General features: G+C 41.6%; 1 protein-coding gene across 2 annotated transcripts in view; it reads right to left on the bottom strand.

Moving 5' to 3' along the window:
• Positions 1-3,719: 3,719 nt before the first annotated feature.
• Positions 3,720-24,934, bottom strand: part of LCP1 (lymphocyte cytosolic protein 1) — an 84,857-nt gene continuing 63,642 nt past the window's right edge. For both annotated transcript variants that reach the window (XM_059378039.1, XM_059378038.1), the window contains exons 9-16: positions 24,336-24,431; positions 22,401-22,596; positions 19,607-19,685; positions 18,924-19,038; positions 17,895-18,028; positions 11,322-11,445; positions 8,219-8,343; positions 3,720-5,446 (exon numbers count right to left, since the gene is read on the bottom strand). In XM_059378039.1, the coding sequence (XP_059234022.1) occupies positions 5,314-5,446; positions 8,219-8,343; positions 11,322-11,445; positions 17,895-18,028; positions 18,924-19,038; positions 19,607-19,685; positions 22,401-22,596; positions 24,336-24,431 (1,002 nt within the window). In that variant the 3' untranslated portion in view covers positions 3,720-5,313. The remainder of the gene's footprint in view (positions 5,447-8,218; positions 8,344-11,321; positions 11,446-17,894; positions 18,029-18,923; positions 19,039-19,606; positions 19,686-22,400; positions 22,597-24,335; positions 24,432-24,934) is intronic.

Here is a 24,934-nt window from a genome sequence, read left to right as displayed (position 1 = left end):
GTCGTTGGACATTTAGGCTCTTTCCATATTTTGGCTATTGTGGAGATTGCTGCTGTAAACATACGGGTGCACATGGTCCTTCGGATCACTACGTTTATATCTTCAGAGTAAATCCCAGTAGTGCAATTGCTGGGTCAAAGGGTAGCTCCATTTTAAACTTCTTGAGGAACCTCCATACTCTTTTTCAGAGTGCCTGCACCAGCTTGCATTCCCACCAACAATGTAGGAGGGTTCCCCTTTCCCCACATCCTGGCCAACATTTATTGTTTCCTGTAATGTTAATTTTAGCCATTCTGACTGGTGTGAGGTGATATCTCATTGTGATTTTTATTTGTATTTCTCTGATGCCGAGTGATATGGAGCATTTTTTCATGTGTCTGTTGGCCATCTGGATGTCTTCTTTTGAGAAATACCTGCACATGTCTTCTGCCCATTTCTTGACTGGATTATTTTTTTGGGGGGTGTTGAGTTCGTAAGTTCTTTATAGATCTTGGATACTAGCCCTTTATCTGATATGTCATGTCTTCTCCCATTCTGTTGGTTGCCTTTTAGTCTTATTGACTGTTTCCTTTGTTGTGCAAATGCTTTTTATCTTGATGATGTCTCAATAGGTCATTTTTGCTTTTATTTCCCTTGCCTTTGGAGCTGTATCTAGCAAGATGTTGTTGCAGCTGAGGTCGAAGAGGTTGCTCCCTGTGTGAGGATTCCTGTCTCACATTTAGGTTGTTCATCCATTTTAAATTTATCTTTGAGTATTACACATAGCTTTATAATTAAATATGTGCATGCATTCTAATCCTCTAAATGCTCCTATTCCAAAACTGATGTATGATACCTCTCTTAACTAAAATATCAAATTAAATGGAAATCCCCAATTTTGGCATACCAGTTAACAAAAATTATCACCATTTTTTTAATCTGCCTGAGTTGTTAATGTGGAGACAGTAGGTATTGACTAAATTACCTGTTTTTGTGCTTGACAAAGGTGGATATTAAATATATGCAGACTTCAGAAATGAGAAAACATTGACACAATTTTTTTTTCTTTTTGATTTTTTTGAGGGGTCACTCATGCACAAACTCAGTTGGTAAACTTTTCCAGAAACAGGGAGACACGACACTGAGTAAGGTGTAGTCTTTGACAGCTACCTTTATCACTGGAATTTTATTAGGAAACTGTCAAAGTAACTAGATTTCACAAGAGGATCAGTCAATGCTAACTTGTTCTGAGCATCAGCTCTGGTTTTTGGATCATGAAGCTTGCAAGGACATGCTGGGCAAGATGTCAAGTTCACAGAGAGTGCTGCCAGCATTTAATCCAAGTGTATTGGGTCACTGGGGTAGACAGAGAACAAAAGTCCATCATATCTCAGCAGCTGCTGTGTGACAACAGGCAGAGTAACTGTAAAGAAGGTTGGAACAGAAACCATCCAAGGAAATGTCTGTTATGCATCAAGCATCTGTCTGAGTCAGGCTGGTGTACAACAGGCTGAGTCTATGTAATTTTTTTAAAATCAAGACCACGGTTTTGCTTCCAGAAACAGACTAGATAGTGTGTGTCTGTGTAGGTGGATAAAATTGCTCAGTTGGCTGAGACTTTTTAAAAGCTCAGCTAGTCCAACATATTGCATCAGACAGACTTGAATGTCATAACTTCCAGACACACAGGAACCCCTTCCATTCTACTATCTCCGTAGGTAAGTCTGTTTCGCCACATTTTCCCCACCTCTCTCTGGCATCTCTCCTGGTCAGGAAACACTTATGTTTAAAACGAATCCATTTTTAAAACATTTATTACCTTTCTTATGTTTAATAATATTTAAAAGGTTATTAAATATCTAGAAAAGTCCTTGGCATTGTAGGAGATTTCAACATGTGTAAAGCATGGTTCCCGTCACATTCGGTGGGGCTCAGTTCATCTGCCAACTTTGGTAACCCTTCATCCAGAATTAATTTTCCCCTGAAAATTTCCCCATACTTTATTCATGAATTTATTATAGCATTTATCACATTCTGATTTTGTTACGTATCGCATGTGCGTGTAGATGTCCATTATCTCCTTGTTAGATCAATAGGGCTTCTATCGGCATAAAATGGAGAAGTTGGCATTAGCTCGAGGGGCTGTTTTGTCAAATAATTTGAAGGAACTTAAGGATCTATGTTTTTACTGTCTGATGTTAATAACTTTGACAGAGCAGAAATTGATAGATATCTGTCAAGTTAAAATAAACATTCTGTGCACAAGAAGTCTTATACCCTGTGACCTTGTTTGCTGAGGCAAACAAGCAGCCTGAATATCTATCTGTAAGCCCCTGGCTAAATGCAGTTTGGGATACCTAGATAATAAAATACTATACCCTATTGAAAGGATATGGGAGCAGGTCTACACATACCAACCTGGAACATTCACCAAGATACGGTGTTAAGTGAAAAAAGTGGGATGCAGAATGATGGATATGGAATGCTAACATTTGTAATTAAAAAAAAAAAAGTGTATGTGTGTGTGTCTGTGTATTATATGCATAAAATATTTCTAGAAAGATACAAAAGGAATTAGTAGCAGTGGCTGCTGACCAGGAGGGCTCCTGGGAATGGGGCAGGGGGAGTGGTGGGTTGATAAACCACCTCTCGGAGGATAAGGAAAAAAACCCCTATGTGTAGAGTTTGATCACAGCTGTGATGTAAATACCTCCATTGTGGCCCAGTGCAAATTCACAGTGACTTAACAATGGGCTCACAGTAATGTGATATGAGGTGGCTTCAAAGCCTATCTCCCTACACAGAGGTGGGAAGGTGTCCTAGTCCCTGTAGCCCCTTTGGTACAATTGGAATTCCTGATGCCATACTTGGATTGACTATTTGAAATGTAACAAACTTCTAAATTTAGAAAAATCATCATGATTAGATTGCTATATTCCATTAGCCTTCTCTTCTCCAAGAGCCAGTTTTCTTTCCTTGAGAGTAACTGTTGGTTCTCTTCTGTACTGGTCAGGTGAGGTATCAGTGCAGTCTTGCACAAAAGGGAACACTTAAAGATTTGTAGCCTCTTGGTCTGTAGAAAAGGTAGCTACCTCCTACGTGTGGAAGCTGCAGGAATGTTCAGGCTAGGAAAGAGCCACTTCCAGAAAGAAGCTGCTGGTGAAGCTGGGACTCATGGCAGGATCACAAAACCCAGGGTCCTAACAGCCGTGTGGGTGTGGATCCTCTGCTGGTGAGGAGGTAACCAAACAGATGCTTCTCTATCACAGCAGCCCACCTCAGAGGATGCCAGCAGATGCAAAATTCCTCAGCATCTGCCCGATGCTCCTCCCTCACCATGCCCCACCCAACCAGGCTGGAGAGCGGACATCAGTTCCTGCCAGCCAAAAGGATTCCTTCCACAATCTCTCTAGAAGCCATATTGCACCAATCCCCACATCTGGTTTTTGTTCATGACTGGGCTCAATGTGTCTAACACCAGCTTACTCTTCGGTTTTTCTTTAGACTATTTTCTCCGTTACAAGCTCACCCTGCCCTTGTATCACTCACCACACCTGAGAATTTACTGAACCTGCTCAGCCGAGCACAGTGCTGGTCTTACTTAGAAGGGTATTTCTAAAACCTTGCACAATGCCTACCACATATTAGGCGTTCAGTGTGTGTTGGCTGAATGAAGTTAATTAATAAGTCATGCTACATTCTAATGGAACTGTCAAAAGGAAACATCCAGAGACATCTCATAAAGGGAACATTTTATTTGGAGATATCTTGAGCATTATTTTATCTTCATTTCCTGTTAAGGCAGTAACAGTCTTCCTGGAGGCAGGTGGGGGAGAATGATCTGAGGCTACATTAAGTTCAGTCTACGATGAAGCCAACCTCTTTGTATCCAGATGCGGCAGAAATACAGATTACGGGCTAGGAGAGGCCACAGATTGGCTTCTCGAACGTGCTGCCAAGGAACAGATCCAGGGCGAGGCATTTCAATTGCTTTGCAAAATGGCTAAGTTCCATTACATGCCATTCCTGAAGAGGATACCTCATGGATGAGCCCTTTTACCGGGACGGAGGGAGTCTAGTGTTGGTTCACAGTGCTCTGTCGCTTCCTAGCCTTCGGTAGGTTTTCATCATCTATTAGGGTGGTTCAGATTCACACTGCTCCTCTGGTTTTGTTTCATAATTCTTTAAATGTCATATGGATATGACTGTGTATTGTGGGGGGGATAAAGGGTGGGATGGGGGTGCGCTTTTCATTGGCACATATTGCCCCCTTGAGCTTGGGGGGCTAGCAAAAAGCTTCTACACTACCAAAAAAGTAAACATTGATAATATGGCCTTGCAGCAATCAGATGTACTAAGATCTAACAGCAAATTAAAGCAGAGCCCAATTGCTTCCAGTCACCAGATAAGTTAGCCAGACCACATCAAGGAGAACTAACAGGCAGGGCTAAATGCATGGAGAGCCAGCACCCGGTGGATGCTTTGCTGTGGCTCCACACTGCCCCCTGGTGGTATAATGCTCAATTACACCCTACTTGGCTGTAAGCTGCCCTGTTAAGAATCTGAGGACAAGATGTTAGACCAGGTCTCAACCCAAATCCTAGAGTTAAAAAACAGAGGCTTCCTGTTGACTGATAAAACCACGACTGATGACATTTGGGATTCTAGTTCTGAGGAGAGGTTCTGATGATGTCCTACTTCTGCAAATCACCAGACTGTTGGGACCCCAACAGCCTGACTGATCTGTCAGATGCTCCAAAGGGCCCAGATACAAGAATGGGAAGCAGAGGTGGGCCACAGAAGAAGGCACAGCTCTGAGAGCGTGTAAAGCAGAGCTACGGGAGACAGAGTGTAGGGGACAGGGAACAGAAGAGGCTTGTAACAGATCAAATGCTGGCTGCCAGAAATAGGCTTTAGGACTGGTTGGATGATTTCCCCTCTCCTGGCTCTCACCTTGAACAAAAAAGGCAGCCAAATTAAGCCAGTTTGAAATATGATTAATAACAGTGCAGCTTCTATACTTGACTAATGGCAAAAGCAGGAAGGGTGCCTGGAAGATAAGTTTTTTTCTTCTCTAGATTTTCAAGGCAGCAATAAATTCAACAATAAAAAAAGATTTGTAAGAGATTGGATTTTGTTTTTTGTTTGCAAAGAATGAAGCATTTTTGTTAAAAACAGGAGAAGCTACCTGGCTGAACAAACATATACTTTCTGGAATCCTGGATAACGTCACCAAGTTGAACACTTTGGAATGGCTTTGACTCGTCCCCATGCTTCCTGTAGGTATCCCATGCTGAGCAATCAGGAATGTGCATGTGGCCTCCCCACTGGGATCTACACCCTCTTCATTCCTTTCCCCATGAGGCAAGCAAACACCGTCATGACCATTTTGGGGTTCACTTCAACCAGATCTTCTGGAAGAGCATACACTCTGGCGCCAATTTTTCGGGCCATAGAGATGGCATATCTAAAAGGGAGGAAAGAGGAAGAATGAGGGGAGCTTGAGCAACACAATATGAAGGGGACCCCTCAGGACCATACTCATTGTCATCCCACATACGACATACCACGTACCACACACCACATCTATATCCCAGATACTCTGCAGAACTCATTTTTGGGATACTTGGAGTCCGTCAGGGCGTCCTCCCATTTTTGTGGGCAAATCTTGGCCCAACAAAGCTGCTGACTCTTATCAGACTTGCTGTCTAGACTCAAGATGATTACAAATGTATTATCTGTCCTTAGAGACCCCCTGAGCTCTTGCCATTTTTGGTGCCTTCACCATGAGTATTCTCTTGGGCTGCAGAGCGGCAGAAAATGTCATAGAACTGAACAAGAATGTGTGCTGGGAAAGGTTGGCAGACTCCATTTCCCCTACAGAAATATTTTTACAAGGAAGTAAAATGGGGAGATGCATCGGTCATACTTCAACCTCACACATCAGTTTTATTCCTTGTTCCATTCCAGTCTTTGCCCACATAGGCATGTATTTATTTATGTTACTATAATACTGGTATAGCAGAGTTTTATATTACACATTTTCCACATAAGATTATTATAGCTCCATTGGAACATTTTGCTCACTTTTTAATTATAGGAAGATAATTTTTATGAGTTGTAATCTATTTTCAAATAAGCCCACACTACTACCTGGCAATTCTTTTATTCACCTCATTTATTATCTAGCAACCTCTTATAAGGACTACTCTAGAGATTCCCCATTCTATCTAAGGCCCCATTATTCTCTCTGCTCTATAAACTAACTTTATTCTTTCTCTACTGATCATATTAAATGAAAAGCATCAGGCAGGCATAGTCCCCATTCTTTCTCCTTGACCATTTCTCAATCACTTCCTCTATATTGATTATTAATGAGACAAAAATGTACTTTTCTATTATAAAATACAGAGGGAAGTTGTTGAAAAATTAGAAACAAGAGCTTCAAGAAAATCATGCAAACCTTGCCACCAAAACAGAACCATTTTTAGCATTCTGTATAATCCCTTTTACCCATTTTTCAAAGAAATTTTGGATCATGCCTGCAGAGACGAGGGCTTGGTGGGGGGGAGCTCTGATATCAGACTTTGGACCTCAGCTGAACCACTTAGTAACTCTAAGACTTTGGGCTTTGTAAACTAACTTAAGAACTTCAAGTTCTTTAAACCTAATCACATTCTCCTTGAACAACTAGGCCCACGTTTTTTTTTGTTTGTTTGTTTTGTTTTAATTTCTAGGTTTTCATATGTATTCTTTCCTCTACCTGCAGTATTCTTTCTCCCTCCTTCACCTGTCTACCCCTAGCCTCCTTCTTATTGTCCTTTCAATATATCTCATCTTAGATGTTACTTGCTCTGATGATCTTCGTTTCCCTTCCTGTCTCTTCCATAGCACCCTGTGTCCCTCATCTACCCCATCCTTCTATTGTAGTTACCATTCATAATTCCAGCATACAAGGAACACAGGCCTCCAAATTTCCCAAATTAGGAACAGAAAGAATACTGTTGAGAATATATATTATATATATATATACATATATATGGCTGCTGGGCACTATTCAACTTGTTAATTCTGGAACTTTCTGATGGATTGAATTGTGTCCCCTCTGCCCCCCCCAAAAAGATATATGGAAGCCCTATCCTTCTAGTAACTCAGATTATGGCCTTCTTTGGAAAGTTATTTGTTTCAAGTATAATTAGTTAAGATGAGGCCATGCTAGAGTGGGGTGGGGCACTTATCCAATATGACTAGTGCCTGAAGAGACCCAGACACACACACAGAAGGGAGACAGCCATGTAAAGTCACAGACACATAGGGGAGGTCATGTGAAGACAGAGGCAGAGACTGGAGTGATCTATCTATAAGCCAAGGACTGCGGGCCATCAGCAGAAGCTAGGAGAGAGGCAAGGGAAAGATTCTCCCTCACTGCCGCAGAAGCCACCAACCCTGCCAACTTCTCAATCTCACACTAACAGCCTCCACAACTACGAGAGAAGACATTTCTGTTGCTTTAAGTTGCCCCGGTTGTGGTATTTGGTTATGACAACCCTAGGAAATAATACAACCGGCTCTGAGAAAGGCACCACTCCGGAGTATGGGTCAGCAAAATTTCCATAAAAAAAAAAAAATAGGTAGCCAATATTTTAGGTTTTGTGGGCTTTGTCACAGCTACTCAACTCCGCCCTTCTAGTAGGGAAGCAGCTAGAGAACATATGTAAATGAAGAGGCATGGCTATGCCAATAAAACTTTATTTATAAAAGCAGACAACCATCCAATTTTGGCTCATAGACTGTAGTCTGCTGCTCCTCACTCTACACGGTAAAGCCCCCCTCAAGCAGCTGCTCCCCAGCTGGTAAAGATTCTGGTCTTGACCCCAGTCCTGCTCGGTCATATCTACGGCTAGTCACAAATGGGGTGTGTTTATATTTGGGCCTGGCACGTACTTTATTTAGGAAGTCTCTGATCGATTACAATTAGAAAATGGGTTTTATGAAACTAGAGGCTTGCTTACCAATTGGAAGAATATTCTTGTTGTCCTTTATCTTGCTCCCATTCTAACACTAGGAGTCTTAAACTGCTATTGTACAATATCTAAAGTAATGATGATGGGACACAGTAAGTAATGAGAAGAAAAAGCAAATAGCGCAATAAACTGCCCAAAAGGCACAAACAATAGACTTTATAGCTATCATTGCCAGTTGGATCCTCCCCTCCCCCACCTCGGGCTTATTAACGTACTTGGCATTGTTGAGTTTCTCTTCATCATTCAGGTTTTCTGTCTTTAGAAGGTCATAGTTGATGGAACCTGGTTGAATGGCATCAATGAGATCCAGAACAGGCAGACTTGTGCTAATCTTCGGGTCCTGCACAGAGAGAAAGAGTTGGTTTCATCAGTATGTCCCCAGCTTACCTGTGTTTCGCTCAAGGGAAGTGGATGGTTCTCTCCTCTTAAACACAAAAGATACACGGCCTGGTTTGGGAAATGCCACAGTGTTCCACATGGGCTTTCAAGTCAACTGTCCTTTCTGTAGGTAGGGGTGTCACAGACTTCCCAGTGCCTCTGGAAGTGGAGGAAACCCATTGTCTGCCAACAGGCAGGGAGTCGTTCTCATGCAGTGAGTGGAAGGGAGTCTGCAGGCCAACCCGGAGCTGACCGGCAGGGATCGTGACGAGGACCCAGCTGGACAGGAGTTTTGGCAGATTCTCCCTTCTTGAAGACCTCAGGGAAAGAACGGAGTCCGTAGGTCCAAGGAGAAGGTTCCAGCAGATGCATGAGTAAATGCAACAATAGTAACTAGCACCTGCTGTGGCCTCCCGGCTTGCCCAGAACTTCTTGTAGGTTGCCTTTAGGTTGCCTCACTTGTCGCCACCAGCCTCAGGTCTAGGCATCAATGCACAGTAAATAAAGGGAGTTTCTGAGATTCAGTGACTTACTGGTAAGCGGCAGAGCTGCATTTGAACCTAGATACTCCGACTTAAGATCCTGGGCTCTTTCTTTGGCATTGTAAGCATTTTCATGATCACGCCCAGAGCTGTGAGGGCGCCCAGGTGCTCTCTCTTCTCCCGTGCACCTGTGAGTGCACGCATGGAGAGGCGACAGCACGTGGCCCTCTGAGCAGAGTCAAATCCATACACTGCACTCCTTGAGGGTCCAAGTCAGAATGCATTCTCAGCAAGGAACAAGCTACAGCACCCTTGCAAGGTGCTAGGTCTCTCGCATCGGTCCTCTGGAGAAGAGGAATGATATTTAAAAAAATATAGTGGGTTCATTTTTAATTACTCCTTGGTAACGTGAAGACTCTTACAAAATAAAATGGATACGTAATCATAATCCAATTTCCAACATTAGCCTGAATTTCTATCTCTTTTGAAGAGCCACGAGGGAAACCAAATGGAGGGATCTGAGTTTGGATTCCTTTCCTCCTTTCCGCCCACAGTGCTGTGCAAGCGCTGACAGGTGGAGCTGGCTGGCAACTGGCAACACTCATAGACGAGGAGGGGACCAGGGCTCCTTCCAAAATGGCTACTTACTCAAGAGTGAACTGTGTTCACTGTTTTCTTTCTAGGATTTCACTTGAAAGGAATGTGGGGCTAAGGTGACATTTTTCTTTTGTGTGTGTGTGTATGTGTGTTTAATCAATTCTATAATGACTTCATGAGAAGACAGGAAAAAATGAGCCCCGAGCAACACAAGGAGTAAAAAAGCTGTCAGACCTTCTCAAGAATGAGTCCCCACGAGAACCCCGCTGAAGCCACAGGGCAACCTCATGGGCGGCAGTGACATCTGTTTTGTGGAGAGGCTGCGCGCCCCTGGGCTATCAGCCCCATGGCTGCACAGTAATGGTTCAGTGGCCTATGGCTGCACGCTGCTCTGGAGCCTCACCTCACGGGTAAAGGCACTTTCTGCTCACTGACGGATCACCTCCTGCAATTAGTAGCTGTACCCTCAGCCCCTGCAGCTCCAGTGTCCTCACCTCTAAAGTGAGGTGAACACCAAAGCTGCCTTCACAACATCTGAGAGATGACACGAGGCATGACAAGCAAGGAGCCCCTGTTGCTCAGGGGGCGTTCCCTATTGTGAGTGTTCCCAGATTTGGCCCTTTGTCTGCTTTTATAAATAAAGTTTTATTGGAACACAACCATGCCCATTCATTTATATATTTTCTACAGCTGCTTCCTTGCTACCACAGTAGAGTCCAGTCTCTATGACAAAGCCTGCCCTTCCAAATCTTTTTTTTTTTTTTGGAAGAACTTGCTTAAGCCTCTGACCAGCCTCTGTTCCTGTATCTGCTCAGCTCTCCAGACTGAAGGGTTAGCTGGAGGAGAGACAAAGGTGGACATTATCTGTGATGAGCTCCCAGGGAGGACGTTCCTGGTGCAGCACAACCCAGAAATACTGTCTACTCTTTCTGGTGGGGTGAAATTTTCTTTTTTTTTCTTGATTGTTTTCTTGATTTTGAAGCAGAAGTCTAGATCATGACAAACTGCCTCAGCAATCATGTTAATAAAACTCTGAAGGGGTCCCTTCCCCTAATTCCTGACCTTTAAACCAAAGCAAAAACAAAAACAAAAACAAACCCTAGTTAAGACAGCACAGACATTATGAATCAGGTGTGCAAGTCCCTGGAGGAAGGATCCAGCTAATGTATGAAAGAAGAGTTAAGAAATTTAATAAAGTATAATGCTTTTTTTAATAAAAATGGGATTTGGATACATGTACACAACTGCTTTTCCCCAAAAAACACCACATGGGAGAACTTTTAGCATTTTTATATTCCACCATCGTTAGGATACTAATCTGAATCATGAAGCTGTGTGCATTTAAACAATATTATTGTATTTTATGTTACTTTGGAAGAGAAATGTCTAAAACAATGTATTTAAAATGACGGGTTCTTTAAATTAATTATTACATGGGCGCCTGGGTGGCTCAGTTGGTTGAGTGACTGCCTTTGGCTAAGGTCCGCCTTAGGTTAAGGTCATGATCCCAGAGTCTCAGGATCAAGTCTTATATCAGACTCCCAGTTCCACGGGGAGTCTGCTTCTCCCTCTGACCTTCACCCCTCTCATGCTCTCTCTCACTGTCTCTCTCTCAAATAAATAAATAAAATCTTTTAAAAAAATTAAAAAATAAAATTAATTATTACATAAAAAAGTGACAAGAAATTTATCAATGAAATAGCCTGTGACCATTAAAACAATAATGGGTCATTCAAGCAAAATAAAAATTGGAGGGGAAGCCTCAGACACCTCACACTGAAGGTCACTTTAAAATAGAGGGAAAACAATAAAGATAAGCACATAGCTCAGATGGCCGTGAGCAAGAGACTAAGACTTTTACCTTGAAACTAGAGATAGATGAACTTTTCGCCGCTTCCTTCAATGTTTCATTCACCCAGTTGACAATAATGTCATCATTGACCTTCTGCCCACCTCCAATTTCTTCAAGAATATTCAGCGTGTACCTGAACAAAATCAAGAGTGATTTCTAGAGAAAACTCGCTAAGGAATTCAATAACACAGAAAGCAGCCAGGGTAGAATTGTTCTTTTCTTCCTTAGGTACGCCTCAGAAGATAGCCTGGACACCATTATGCTTGCAGGAAACATAAAGTAAAATAAAAACATTATTTCCTTTTAGAATATAATTTAAAATGTAGCTTTGTGGTTATTATCCTGAGATGCAGAATACCTCCTTCTAAGCACTGTCATTGCTCTGGATAGGAAGGGAAAACAGAAAAGAGGGAAAGCAAAGCAAAGCAAAGGATTCAAACCAGTTGACACTTTTCTTAAAGGAACCATGAGGGCACCAGGGTGGCTCAGTGGGTTAAGCCTCTGCCTTTGGCTCAGGTCATGATCTCAGGGTCCTGGGATTAAGCCCCGCATCGGGCTTTCTGCTCAGCAGGGAGCCTGCTTCCTCCTCTCTCTCTGCCTGCTTCTCTGCCTACTTGTGATCTCTGTCTGTCAAATAAATAAGTAAAATCTTTAAAAAAAAGAAAAGAAAAAAAGGAAACCATGAAAATGGAGGGACAAGTCAATGTTAGAAAAACCCAAGGGGCCAGCATAATGAAGGAAAAATATTAAAGAGTTTCCTTCTTATACCATACAAGTAGAAATATTAGGAACACACAGACCACAGTTAGTCTTTAGTCTGAGCATAAGAATCACCTTAGAAGCATACTGTTAAGAGAATTGGGTTTTTCGGGAAAAGCTTTAAAAGACACTTCAAGCTCTAGTAAGTGAAAGAGTCGAGTGGTAGGTGCAATAAACAGAACAACTTTCTCCCAGGGAAAGCAAGGAGAGTGTCAAGATGAGAAATGCTCAGTCTGGGCCCAGAGACCAGACCAGAGGTTAAGGAATTAATGGATTTGAATGGGATAAGGCTCAGGTAGATTTTCCAAATAATCGTATCCTGGAAAAAGGCCCTAGTTTTGATTGGTTCATAGAGATGATATTTTATAGCATCACTGGCTTCCTGTTTCCTGATAGTTTCCTAATAGCATGGGTATTGAGTTTTGAGCGGTTACCATAACAATGAAGCATTTCCGCCAGGGGAGTGTGGTAAGAAAAGGCAGGTGAGTGCAGGTTTCATCCATCCTGTCTACCACCTCATGGGGCAAAGGAAGTTTGATCTGCTAGAGGCTACGCTTGTCTCAGAGGTGAATTCTCACTTCCCTTCATCAGGACGCCCATACTACTTTGTTGACAGGTAGGGTCCAAGGGCATAAAGATTATTTTGAGTTAAAAGCAATCAAAACACAGCAGATTTAGGAAAAGCTCCTTACCTCCCTCCAGATCTGCTGAAAAGAATTTGGAAGAAAGACCTGGTCCAGGAAGAGAGCTATCAACAACTATGAACAAGGTGTGGCAGATAGGGAGGAACCTAGCAAGGCCTGTTTGATCGAAGTCCTCTCTATGTCTCCATGTTTCCGAGTGGCCCACCAAACATCCGTTTCCCAAACATTTAGTCTTTTCATCTTCCTGAATTGCATTCCTTTCCTTTGAAGTCCCAGATCCCTACCCCCTTCTCCTTAGTTCAGAATGCTATACCACTTCATTTGGCCTGCCCATCTTTGGAATTTCCAAGTCTGTGTGGATTCCTGTTCATACAAAATTAAATTTGATTTTCTCCTATTAATCTGTCTCAGGCCAATTTGATTCTTATTCTGGAAAGAAGGACGCTGAAAGGCAGAGGAAATTCTTCCTCCCTGACAATACTCCCAAGTGGACAGAAGCTAGGGAAGAAACCAGTACACACAGGCTCACCTCGATACAAAAGTCTGTCGGTGCCAACAAAAAGGCACCAAGCAACAGGGAAACTGAGAGACATACAGAAAATCATGGAGGCAGCTGGCTGCATTTGGGGGTCTGAGAACGGCCCCTCACGGTGGCAACAGAGTTCTGGGGAGTACACAATTGCCCTTCCCCCACCTCAAGGGAGGTGCGACAGTTTAAACGGAATCCTATCCCCACCTCTAAGCACAATGGTAAAAACAAAAGGAAAAAAAAGATAGAAGGACATTGGAATCTCAACTCTGGACAGTCCAGGGAGCACTTGCCGTAGATTCAAAATTTTAAAACACAAATCAATTTGGCTCATGTCTACCTAGGATTTTCCTTGTGAGAGCATTGCTCCATACCATCAAACGTGTTTTGGGACAACAGTGCTTTTATTAACCTCCCCAGACAGGATCCCAGCACAGCACCCCTGGTGCTTGCACACTGCCTTGTGCTAAGAAGCCGTCTGTTACGGGGAAAGGGTGTCGCGAGCCCCAGCGTCAGCTGGTGCCTGATTCAACAAAAGAAGATGGATGGGGGGTGCACGCGTGCCGCGGGAGGGGCTGCGATTGTTACTCACTTGCCTTCCTGCCTTCCAGGGCTTGTTTGATTTATTTAACATTTGACCCAGAGGGACAAACCGTGCTGTTTTGTTTTACAAGGACCTATCCCAAATTCACCGTCCACAGCCTGTTTGATCGGCGGTGAATTCCTCATCTGCCTGCATCTTTGTTCATTCGCTGGAGTCTGACACGGCTGGCTGCTGGCAGCTTCCTTCCTTCCAGCTTTTGTCTCCAAATTTATACAGATGCTATTTGCCAGCTTTCTAATCTGAAAACGACTTCCAGGCTCCTGAAGGGGAAAGGGAGGTTCAAGCACGCGTCTCTCATTTGTTCTTAGAGGGGAAAATGACATGCCATTTATTGTCCAGATAAATGACCAAATTAGCACATCTGTGCAATCCAATGAAATAAATTCCAGCTAGAACTAGCTCTAAATTTAATAGATTTGTTAATGTGTGGAACACAGAGAAAAAAAAGGTCCCCTCTGGTGGCATTTCCATAATTATCAGTCATTCCATCACCTTCAACAGTAATATATTTCTCTGTCCACTTTCTTATATGTACCTTTCTTGAATAAGCACTCATGAGAAATGTGACTTATTAGCCAGCTGGGGACAGCAGCTGCAGTCTAGACTTTATGGTATATACACCAGCCATCGAGTACAACATCAGGCCCTGTTTCTATAAGATAAACGGAACAAAGATGATATTACAAGGTGATTTTCAGGTATTAGTAAATTCAAAGTGGCATAGAGTGGGCCGGAGATTTTTTTTTTTAATCATTAAAATAGAAAACATCAAAGCTTACATCATATTCAAACCCAAAAGTCAACTTAACCATTGCAACTAAAAAGGTTTGTTTGTTTTTTAAAGAAATCAGTAGCCAAGTCAGCCTATTAAGAATTAAACACACACATGAAAGACAAGAGAGAAGAGGTCACACATGTTTCTGAAAATACCCTGGTACAGCTGCTCTTAGGGACGTTCAGGGACATTCTAGATAATTCTAGACGGAGCTGAGGTTTCTTTAGCGTTGGAGTTTTCTGTGCCAGAAGAGCCTTGTGAATCTGCCTTTAAACTTAAAGGAGACCCCGGTTTAGAGGTGGGTAGTAGAGCGCTATACTTGGTAAAGCCAGTGTGAATCAGGTAGCAAACTCCATTATGATCACTTCTGATTACATCCCATCACCTAGAAACACTGACATACTTACTTTGAAGGCCATTGTGAATATCAGGGCCTAGAGACAGTGGGTTAGGATTAAAGCTAGTGCCTAGAGACACTACACACCTTGTCTTTGCCACTCACTCATGAGACATCATGTAATGTGACATGTGGTTTCTGGAACTTCCTTCCAGGTAGTAAGTGAATTAAGTCATAGTAACATTGGTTATAATAAAGGGATATAAGATTTCTGCCTGGTCAAGGCCACCAGGATAGGGGGAAAGAGTGAAACATTCTTCACTGCCTGGTCAAGGCCACCAGGATAGGGGGAAAGAGTGAAACATTCTTCACTGCCTGGTCAAGGCCACCAGGATAGGGGGAAAGAGTGAAGCATGCTTGGGAAGCATTCTTCCCAAGCTCATGCTTTTGCACCAAAAATCATTTACTTTTCTTATATTTTCTATTTATATATTACATTCTACCTTGTTCAAATAACATTGCCACATGGTTCTCACATTAGTCAAGTCTGTATTCAATTCTACAAGGTAACTAAAATTATCTCGTGAAGAACTAGCAGGAAATTCTGCTTCTAGCCATGGTGCAGTAATAGGGACCAGCCTTCCTCTTCTGCCTTAAGCACCCAAACACAATGAAGAACATATGAAGCAGTGGTGCTCAGAGACACTGGACAAAGTAAGCATAAAACAGTGGTCCCTGAAAGAAGGAAGGCAAGCCTGCTGAGCCCTAAGATTATCCCAGCTTATTGTGTGAAGAGTTTCCAGGCTGCAGTGCAGAGAGAAGGAGAACCCAAGCAGAGCAGAGCACTCCCCCTGAGTTGAGAGGACAGGACTGAGAACTCAAGGAAACCAAAGTGTGTGAAATTTGTGGGGCAGAATACCAGAGCTGCCTGGAGAGGAAAGAGTCATCTAGAAAGAATGCTCCGGACATCTTCAGAAGGTTTGCCGTAAGTCTTTACCTAGCTGAGTATTACTCAGTGCACGTGTGTGAGAAAAGTACTAGAGACTGGAACAAGAACAGTCAGAAAAGAATGGACAGAATGATTCTCAGAAAGCACACAGCACTGGAAATAATTTGGTTCCCACCAGTCAGAGTAGAAAAACCTCATGATACCTACAGCATCAAGTTCAGTATTCAGAGGAGATTATCTCAGTACAGAGAGACAACACTAGCTCAAGCCTAATTAAACTTTTAATAAGCCCCAAAAGGAGCATACTGTGTTTAAGTGTCTTAACTGCATCCCAGGAAAAAATTACAGAATATTTAAAGGAATAAAGAAATATCAGCATGCAGCAAGGTGAAATTCACAATGCCTCACATACAATACAAAAGAAGTGGCAAAATATAATCCATAGTGAGGATAAAAGTCAATTAATAAGAAACAGACCAAGAAATAACAGTGACTATAATTATGTTCAGTGTGGTCAAGCAGGTGGAGGAAAGAGACACTGGAGATGCTGAAAAGACCAACTCAAATTTTTATGCATGAAAACGATAATCTCTGAGATAAAATATATAGATACATTGGATGGGGTGAATGTAAGATTAGATAATCCAGAAGAGATTAGTGACCTTGAAGACAAAGTAATAGAAATTATCCCAAATGAAACACAAAGAGGAAAAATGAAAGAGAGGGGAAAACTGAATAGTGTCAATGAACTTAGGACAACTTCAGAATGACAAAATAGGTGTGTAGTGCATACCTGGAGTCCCTCCAAAACAAACTGGGGTGGGTGGTATAGGGAATATATTTAAGGAAATAAAGACCACAAGTTTTCCACATTTGATGAACACTACAAACCTGCAGATTCAAGATGTTCAACAAACCTCAAGTATGAGAAAGACCAAAGCCCATTATAATTCACTTGCTTAAAAAGAGTGATAAACAGGGGTGCCTGGGTGGCTCAGTGGGTTAAGCCTCTGCCTTCAGCTCAGGTCATGATCTCAGGATCCTGGGATCAAGCCCCGCATCAGGCTCTCTGCTCAGCAGGGAGCCTGCTCTCCCCCTCCCCCCACTCTCTGCCTGCTTCTCTGTCTGCTTGTGATACCTCTCTCTCTCTCTCTCTGTCAAATAAATAAATAAATAATCTTAAAAAAACAAAAACAAAAATAAAACAAAACAAAAAAACAGTGATAAACAGAAAATCTGAAAATAAGCCAGAGAAAAAAGATGTTATATACCAAGGAATGAAGTTAAGAATAACAGCAGATTTATTATTGGAAACAATGACTTTTTCAGACATCTGGAAGCTGAAAAGCTTCCTCCCCAGCAGATCTCCACTGTTAGAAATATTTCAGATAGAAGGCAAATGGCATCAGATGGGCATCTGGATCTATGCCATGGAAAGGTAAGCTCCAGAAAGGCAAATGGATAAGTATAGCACATACAGCACATTTTCCTCTTATTTGGAAAGATTCTTTAAAAGATAATTGACTTTTACTTACACAAATCTAAAAATAGAATGTTGGAAAAAGATATGTCATGTTAGAATTCACCAAGATAAAGCTAAGTTTATATATATATTATAGCAGTGGCTATATTAACATAAAAAAGTAGATTTCAGAGAAAATATTATCAGGAATAAAAAGAGTCACAACACAATGAAAACAGAAGTGATACATTAAGAGGACAAAACCATCTAAAATGTTTAGAAATCTAATAGAAAAGTTTCAAAATACCTGAAAGAAAACTTAAGGACCTGAAAGGAAAAAAACAAAACAAAATAAAACAAAACAAAAAAACCCAGGAAAATTTAAAAAAACACTCCTTTGGTTTTAAGTTTAGCTTAAAATATCGTTCCGCTGGTTTAAATCACATTCCTGAACGTTTGCTAGTATCTTTCCAGGTCATCAATAATACACTCAATAAAAAGTCATTTCCCTGGGCTACATTACCTTCTCATTAACTGCCAAATCAAGGCTAATGTTAGAGTGCGGTTTCCTTCGTTGAGATCTTGTCCCCCAATGCCAACCAGGGAGAACTTCGCTTGATTCTTCCCCAGCTCCACTGCATAGTTACAATTTTCAAGCTGTTATTGAGCAAGAAGGAAAACATTCTAATGTCATCACCTCTACGATGAGAAATATAAGATAATAAAAATAAAGACACGAAATGAAGTAAATATTGTCAGACTGAATCATCTCTCAAGTCTTGCCTGATTTCGCAACGCTACATTTCTAAACTAGTCAAAGAACTTCCCACCTTTTTTTTTTTAATAGAACCCCTCACTTCCACCAAAACATATTCATAGTGTACTCTAAGTGCAAAACCAAAATGAATTCATTATTATGGAACACTGTCATGGCTATATCACACTCCAGAAATAGAGGGCCATGCTCGGTGACCCATCCATGACATTCCTAAAACAGCTGAAGGCATGGAGATTGTCATGGAAAATCTGGATTCTCCATCCCACCTGCCCATAATGGGCTGACGTGTGGGACAGGGAAGTATTCCTGTGGCAACGCTTGGATCATTGAGAGCCAAGGAGACAAGGAATGGTGAGAAATACATGTACCGACCCCATCATTGTTTTACAAACAATGTGTTCCCACTGTGTTGACATTAGACAAACTATTGGTACAAGTCAAACTGTCAGTCCCAAGCTCTAATTCTTAAGGAAATTAGAATAAGCATCCCGCTGGTGGAAGAGCGACCCTGTAGCTCGGCTTGCTCTAATTATCTTAATTAGAATTTTTACATCATAATGTTTAAAGACATCCAACATGGAATTATAAATAAGTAATCAACTGAAATAATGGACTCACTTTAATAAGTTCAGGCTTCTGATTGCTGTGCTATAATTTAATCCCTGGATAAACATTACTTATCTAGGTCTGGCCTCCTAATAAAGTATTCACGGGGTGCGCTCGAGGCCTGTGACTTCCCCTGCCTGTGGGAACATCTGGAGAGTCACTGTGTACCTTCTTCATGTTGCCTCCCAGTTTGGGGTATGGTGGTTTGTTTACTCTATTCCAATCAACAGGGACTTTAATCTTTTCATAGAGCTGGAAGATGACCAGGGCATCCGATAAGTCACTGGACAAAAACAAACACAAAAAGAATTCTCAGACAGCCACCACTGATTAAAGGCCTACCAGGGGCAGGCCCTTCCTTCTATATTGGCACAAGGAATGTTTGCAACAACTCAACAGAACTGGTATTAGTAGCTACATCTTTAGAGGTGAAGAAACTCTGACTCAGAGAAACCAAAGAAACTTAGGCAAGGTCTCTCCCAGGATGACTATCTGTGCCCTGGGGGCCTGAGCTCGCTTCCTCCAGGAAAAGAAATATGGCTCCAATGAATGGCATAGGGGACACATCACCGTAAACTCAACATTTTTTGTTTTGCCTGCTAAGGAGCAGGCCGCAGGGTTACGAGGTGTAGGAAATCTGTCCTTTTGCTGGGTTAGGATTGTGTACTGACCACAGAGCAAGGGTGGTGTGTGGAAGCGAGTCTCTCAGTTCAGTTTGGCAGTAACCCCCTTCTCATCAAGGTGCATACATTTGTGAAGAGAATTGCCCACCACAGAGATACTTGAAATCCTGGGGAATCTTCCAAAGTCTTGGTGTCTCCTGTTAAAGGTGAGTCCCCACACACTCTTACCTATACAAGTGATTGACTCGAGGGTTAACGCCCAAGGAGTTCATCCAGTTCCTAAATGTCCGTTCTTCTCTCGTCTCACCTAAATTAATGAAGACCCGTTATCTTTCAGACCCCTAGAAAATATGCCTCTTTTATGATCAACATTTAACTATCGAGGCTATAGTAAAAATTGAACCTACAATGAAAAAAAAAGCCCTTAATTCAATAAACCTTAATGGATTTGGATGAAGATTGTTATTCTGTGTTCATTTTTTCTTCTCTAGTCCAATTCAGTGAATGTTTCTATAACATCTATTAGTATGACACAGGCTCCTGTGTGGGGAAGCAGTTCAGAGCTGGCCCCCAAAACATCATATTCTTTACAGAAAAACAAGAATTTAGGCATCAAAGCGAGATCATGCAAGCCCCGGGGTATGGGGTGGTATGAGGTAAATATGAGGTAAACTTATTTGCTATTTGAGTTGAAATAGGAGAGAGAACAATTTGGGAGGGAGTGGAGTTTGAGCCCTACCTTATACATAGGGCTGGAAAAACCTGGGCCAGAAGGAGGAAAGAGGAGAGGATGTGAGGGAATAGGAAGTGGCGGGAAGAGAAGACAGCAAACACAAGGAGCATAAAGGGAGCCACCAATTGCATACTGGGTATTTACCCTAAAGATACAGACGTAGTGATCCGAAGGGGCACGTGCACCCGAATGTTTATAGCAGCAATGTCCACAATAGCCAAACTATGGAAAGAACCTAGATGTCCATCAACAGATGAATGGATCAAGAAGATGTGGTATATATACACAATGGAATACTAGGCAGCCATCAAAAGAAATGAAATCTTGCCATTTGCGACAACATGGATGGAACTAGAGCGTATCATGCTTAGCGAAATAAGTCAAGCAGAAAAAAGACAACTATCATATGATCTCCCTGATATGAGGAAGTGGTGATGCAACATGGGGGCTTAAGTGGGTAGGAGAAGAGTAAATGAAACAAGATGGGATTGGGAGGGAGACAAACCATAAGTGACTCTTAATCTCACAAAACAAACTGAGGGTTGCTGCGGGGGGGTGGTTGGGAGAAGGGGGGTGGGGTTATGGACATTGGGGAGGGTATGTGCTTTGGTGAGTGCTGTGAAGTGTGTAAACCTGGCGATTCACAGACCTGTACCCCTGGGGATAAAAATATATGTTTATAAAAAATAAAAAATAAAAAATAAATAAATAAATTAATTAAAATTAAAAAATAAAAAAAGGGAGCCACAGACAAGGTCTGTATTAAAACCATTAGGAACTCATTTTTCAAGGATCTGTGTGATAGGCGGAGATAAGGCTGTTTGGCAGCTACAACCAGAAGTGGGGTTCTCTGAATGCCAACCACCAGATTTGGGTTGATATTTTAGACAATGCCAGTCATTACAGGTTCTTTTTTTTTATGATGACAATAAATTCTTGAGCAAGGCAGAGACACAATGAAGGCGGTAGTGAGATGTGCCTGGAAGCAGTGTGCAACATTGCCGACATGCAATGTGCATTTAAATTAAACACACAGAGGGGATGGTGTGTGCTACCTACACATGGGCACACTCAAATGGTCGATAAATGGAGGAACAGGCCACCACGACCTATTGAAATGGTTGGTGTCTGATTTAATAAGAGTCCAGAAAGCAGTAAGGAAAAAAAATAAAGATCTACAAGTCATTCTGCAGGAAGAACTACTAGTATTTACTCATCAGTAGACTCGGGTTGAGAAGAAGAAAATATCAAAGTGGGACCCAGGGTTTGGGTGACTGAAGAAAAACAAAGTGGTATGATTAACGAAAATGGAGAGTTTCTAAAGGACATGGGTGGGAAGCAGGGAAGGCAGAAAGGCACCGCAGGGAGGAGAAGTGATCAATTGTGTTTGTAGATGCTGAATTTCCAGCGATAGCAAAGGAACCAAATGGGGATGCTCTAGAGGCAGCTGGAAGTGGGTGATTAGAGGGCTTGATGTATATACTTGGTAGTCCACAAAATGCCTGGACCCCTGACCACAATTTATCAAATGATACAAATGCAGCACTGTTGGAATAAGGATTGATTTTTATACTCCCAGCTCAGGTAAAGCATTGCAGGAAAAAAAAGAGATCAATCAAAACTTTAAATCCAGATTTCCTTTCTTTAGTGATATTCATTTTGTATTAATTTTGTCTTGATTTTTTTTTTTTTTTGGTGTCAACATTAAAACTCATTTGTGAAGGAAAAAAGAAGAACCCGACAATAGCTACACCCTTTTAATCTGATGTTAGGGCTGTAACCCCCAAAACACAGCAGTCAGGGATCCTGCCTCAAAACTGAACTCCGCCCCACCCTACCTCCCACATCCAAATCAAAGAAACAGAACAAAAACCTCACTAAGCACCTCTTAGAATTAAGTTAAATATTTTTGGGTGACAAGTGGCTGCCGTCTCTTGCATGAGGAATTAACACTTAGTCCATTAAGTACATAAATTAGGTTTTTGGAACTCGGGATTTATTTCTACCCTATAATTAAATGCATTGTCTTCCCTAAAACTTTTAATTCTGATAATGGATGAAGCTTATGCATAATGGATGCGATATAATGGTTTTTGATTATTCCTGCTTGGCTGTAATTGGCTTGATTAATCTATTTATTCTCTTGGTTATATATCAGAGAATTGATGACCTGTTTGCACATCTTCCCCAAAGTGTGGCTTATATTTGCTTAGCAGGTAATTTCAAACCGCCCTTGAACTGGAATGGTGAATGCTTTCCCAAACTTCTAAGCAACAGGTTTCCAGTTACCTTCAAGAGCCCCCCAGTCGATGTCCTGGTTCTCGGGTTTGTGCAGGGCAGGGTATCTGTTAAAGAGGTTGGCAATGAAAGCCAAGTTCAACTTGGGGTTCCCTCGGACTACATCTGTGGCTGTGACAAACTGCCGGCAGCCCAGCCTCTCTGCCTGCTGCAGCATGCATTCTGCCCTCTGGATGTCATCCTTCTCCTGCAAAAGGGAAAAGGCCAGTTCAAGGCTGGGTCAAGGCTGTCCATGCAGAAAGGAGGTAGGAGAACATGAACAAGAAATGGGAATCTTATGGGTGCACTTGGTGTTTAACCTCAGATCGACATTTAATCACGGCATAGGATTACTTCTCAGTGCCTGAACTGAAATCAGCAAGTAAAATGTATCTCAGAAATTGAGACATCGAGTCTCTTGTCTCTCTCTATACAGAACCAGGTCAGATGAAGGCTTGGTTGTCCTGTTCTTAAAGAGATTCAGTAGATTCTATATAGAAGTTTCTCATTTAAGCAGATCTTAATTATTTTCAACGATGAAACTTCCCTTTTATTATTTGCTTACAGATTCTGTGTGATTTCATCTACCAAAAGTGTCCCTTTATTGTCATAAATAACACTCCTATTATCAGTTCATCAGAGACATTCCCACCACTCAGTACGAACTTTCGATTCATAGAGCCACCTTTCCCACACGTGGAGCTGTTGTGCATGTGACTCAAACACAATGAATGCAATCAGTTAGTCGAGCTACACATGGTCAGCAATGAATCTGTAGCAGCAATTTGGCTTTTGCAGACTTCAGACCAGGGGCTTGACATGTTAACAGTCTGTTCAAATAGTTCTAGGGAATCTCCAGTCATCTGTAAGTAGACTTTTATCTGAACATAAAGTTTTGTTGAAAGGTGGTCCACCATTCTTAAAACGTTTAGGAGTCTATGACCCCACCAAGTTTCAGGAAACGGAACTTTTCATTGTTGATTAATATAATGCTTCCCTAGATACTGCTGCACATTACACACTTCATGAGCTTGTCATTTGGGAATGAGTTGACTTAGATATTAACATTGGATTTAACTCTAAACGAGGCTTAAGACTCGATAATACTCTCGAGGTGAGTATGAGTGGTGGCAAAATCAGTGTGAATATTCTGACCCATGCTGTGCGGTCTTTAAGAACTCTCAAACCAGACACTTCTAAGAACTCACACAATCCTACCTAGGGCTTTCCTCCTGTTATCCGCCCCCCACAATGATGTGGTGATGTAGATTGTGGCTGGGTGAATGTTGGAATCACCCTGGGTTTAAATCCTTTCTATACCATGACTCTGTGGTCATGAGATGACTACTATCCTCTCTGACCTTCAGCCTTCTCAACTATGGAGCTGGTATTTAACACTTAGCTTAGTGATATTTGCGACAGTTAGAGGCCATGTATGCAAAATGCCTAGCGTAGTGCCTGGCACTGGAGGAGGTGTTGTCTCCTTGTCATTACCAGAGGAGAAGGATCCAGCCTTGGATCAAATAGCTTCCAATAATCTATCATACTAAGTAATCCATCTGAGACTCAGCTTTTTCATTGATAAAATGAGAATTTATTTGTAAAAATATCCCACTGATTTCCAGAAATAATATTCAGGCACCTAAAAATAAACACAATAATACCTCTTGGTGTCCTGTGTCTCTTAAATGATGAGACATAGAGACATGCCTACCATGGTGTGTGGCACTTGAACAGTATTAGTTTCTTTCTTTCCTGACTATTTTCAGATGTACTTTCCCACAGTTATAATCCCAAACCATGAACAGTTGTTAACAGTTTTAACAGGGCTTTAAGCAGACACAGGCACTCCTGGAAATCCCAGAGTCAGGGTCATGCAGGGCCATGGAACTGCCAACGCAAGGACAACATCACATTCTCTAAACACAACTTGGGACACGGCCTTACCCTTAGTCCTGACATGTCAATAACAACTGCAGGGATACCTTCTTCATCTCCTTTTGGAGCCACCTGCTCAAGCAGGTGGTAATAAGCTTTTGAGTCCTATGAGAAATTAAGAAATTACAATTTCAGAATAGCACAGCTAATCACACACTTAGCACAACTATAATTTCCCAAAAGCAAACATATTATATTTCTTATTTGACTGTCATTCAAGAATGCAACTTAATTAACAAAACTGGAAGCATTCACTAATTTGAATTTTCTGTTTCTCTGTTTACGTATCATCCTGGACTTTCTTTTTCAATGGAACATAACAAATATAGGACATACATAAAAAGCAACCCGAAGAAGCAAATACTATTCTGTTGTTCTTAGGGGAGAAAAATAATTTATTTGTAGGTATTAAATTATATATAGGAAAACATATATACCTTTATATTGCTGTAGAAGTCAGTCAGCTAAGGTTTAATTAAAAAAAAAGTGACAGAAAAAGGAAGCAGAAGTTTAAAGCAGAGTTTAAAAACACATTTATATGGACAATCAGCAAAAGAAAAATAAGGATTTCAAAGACAGAAGGTTGAAGCAATAACAAGCGATCTTTA

The sequence above is a fragment of the Mustela nigripes genome, chromosome 15, assembly GCF_022355385.1.
Source record: "Mustela nigripes isolate SB6536 chromosome 15, MUSNIG.SB6536, whole genome shotgun sequence".
NCBI lineage: Eukaryota > Metazoa > Chordata > Mammalia > Carnivora > Mustelidae > Mustela > Mustela nigripes.
This window is presented reverse-complemented; position numbering and strand designations above follow the sequence as displayed.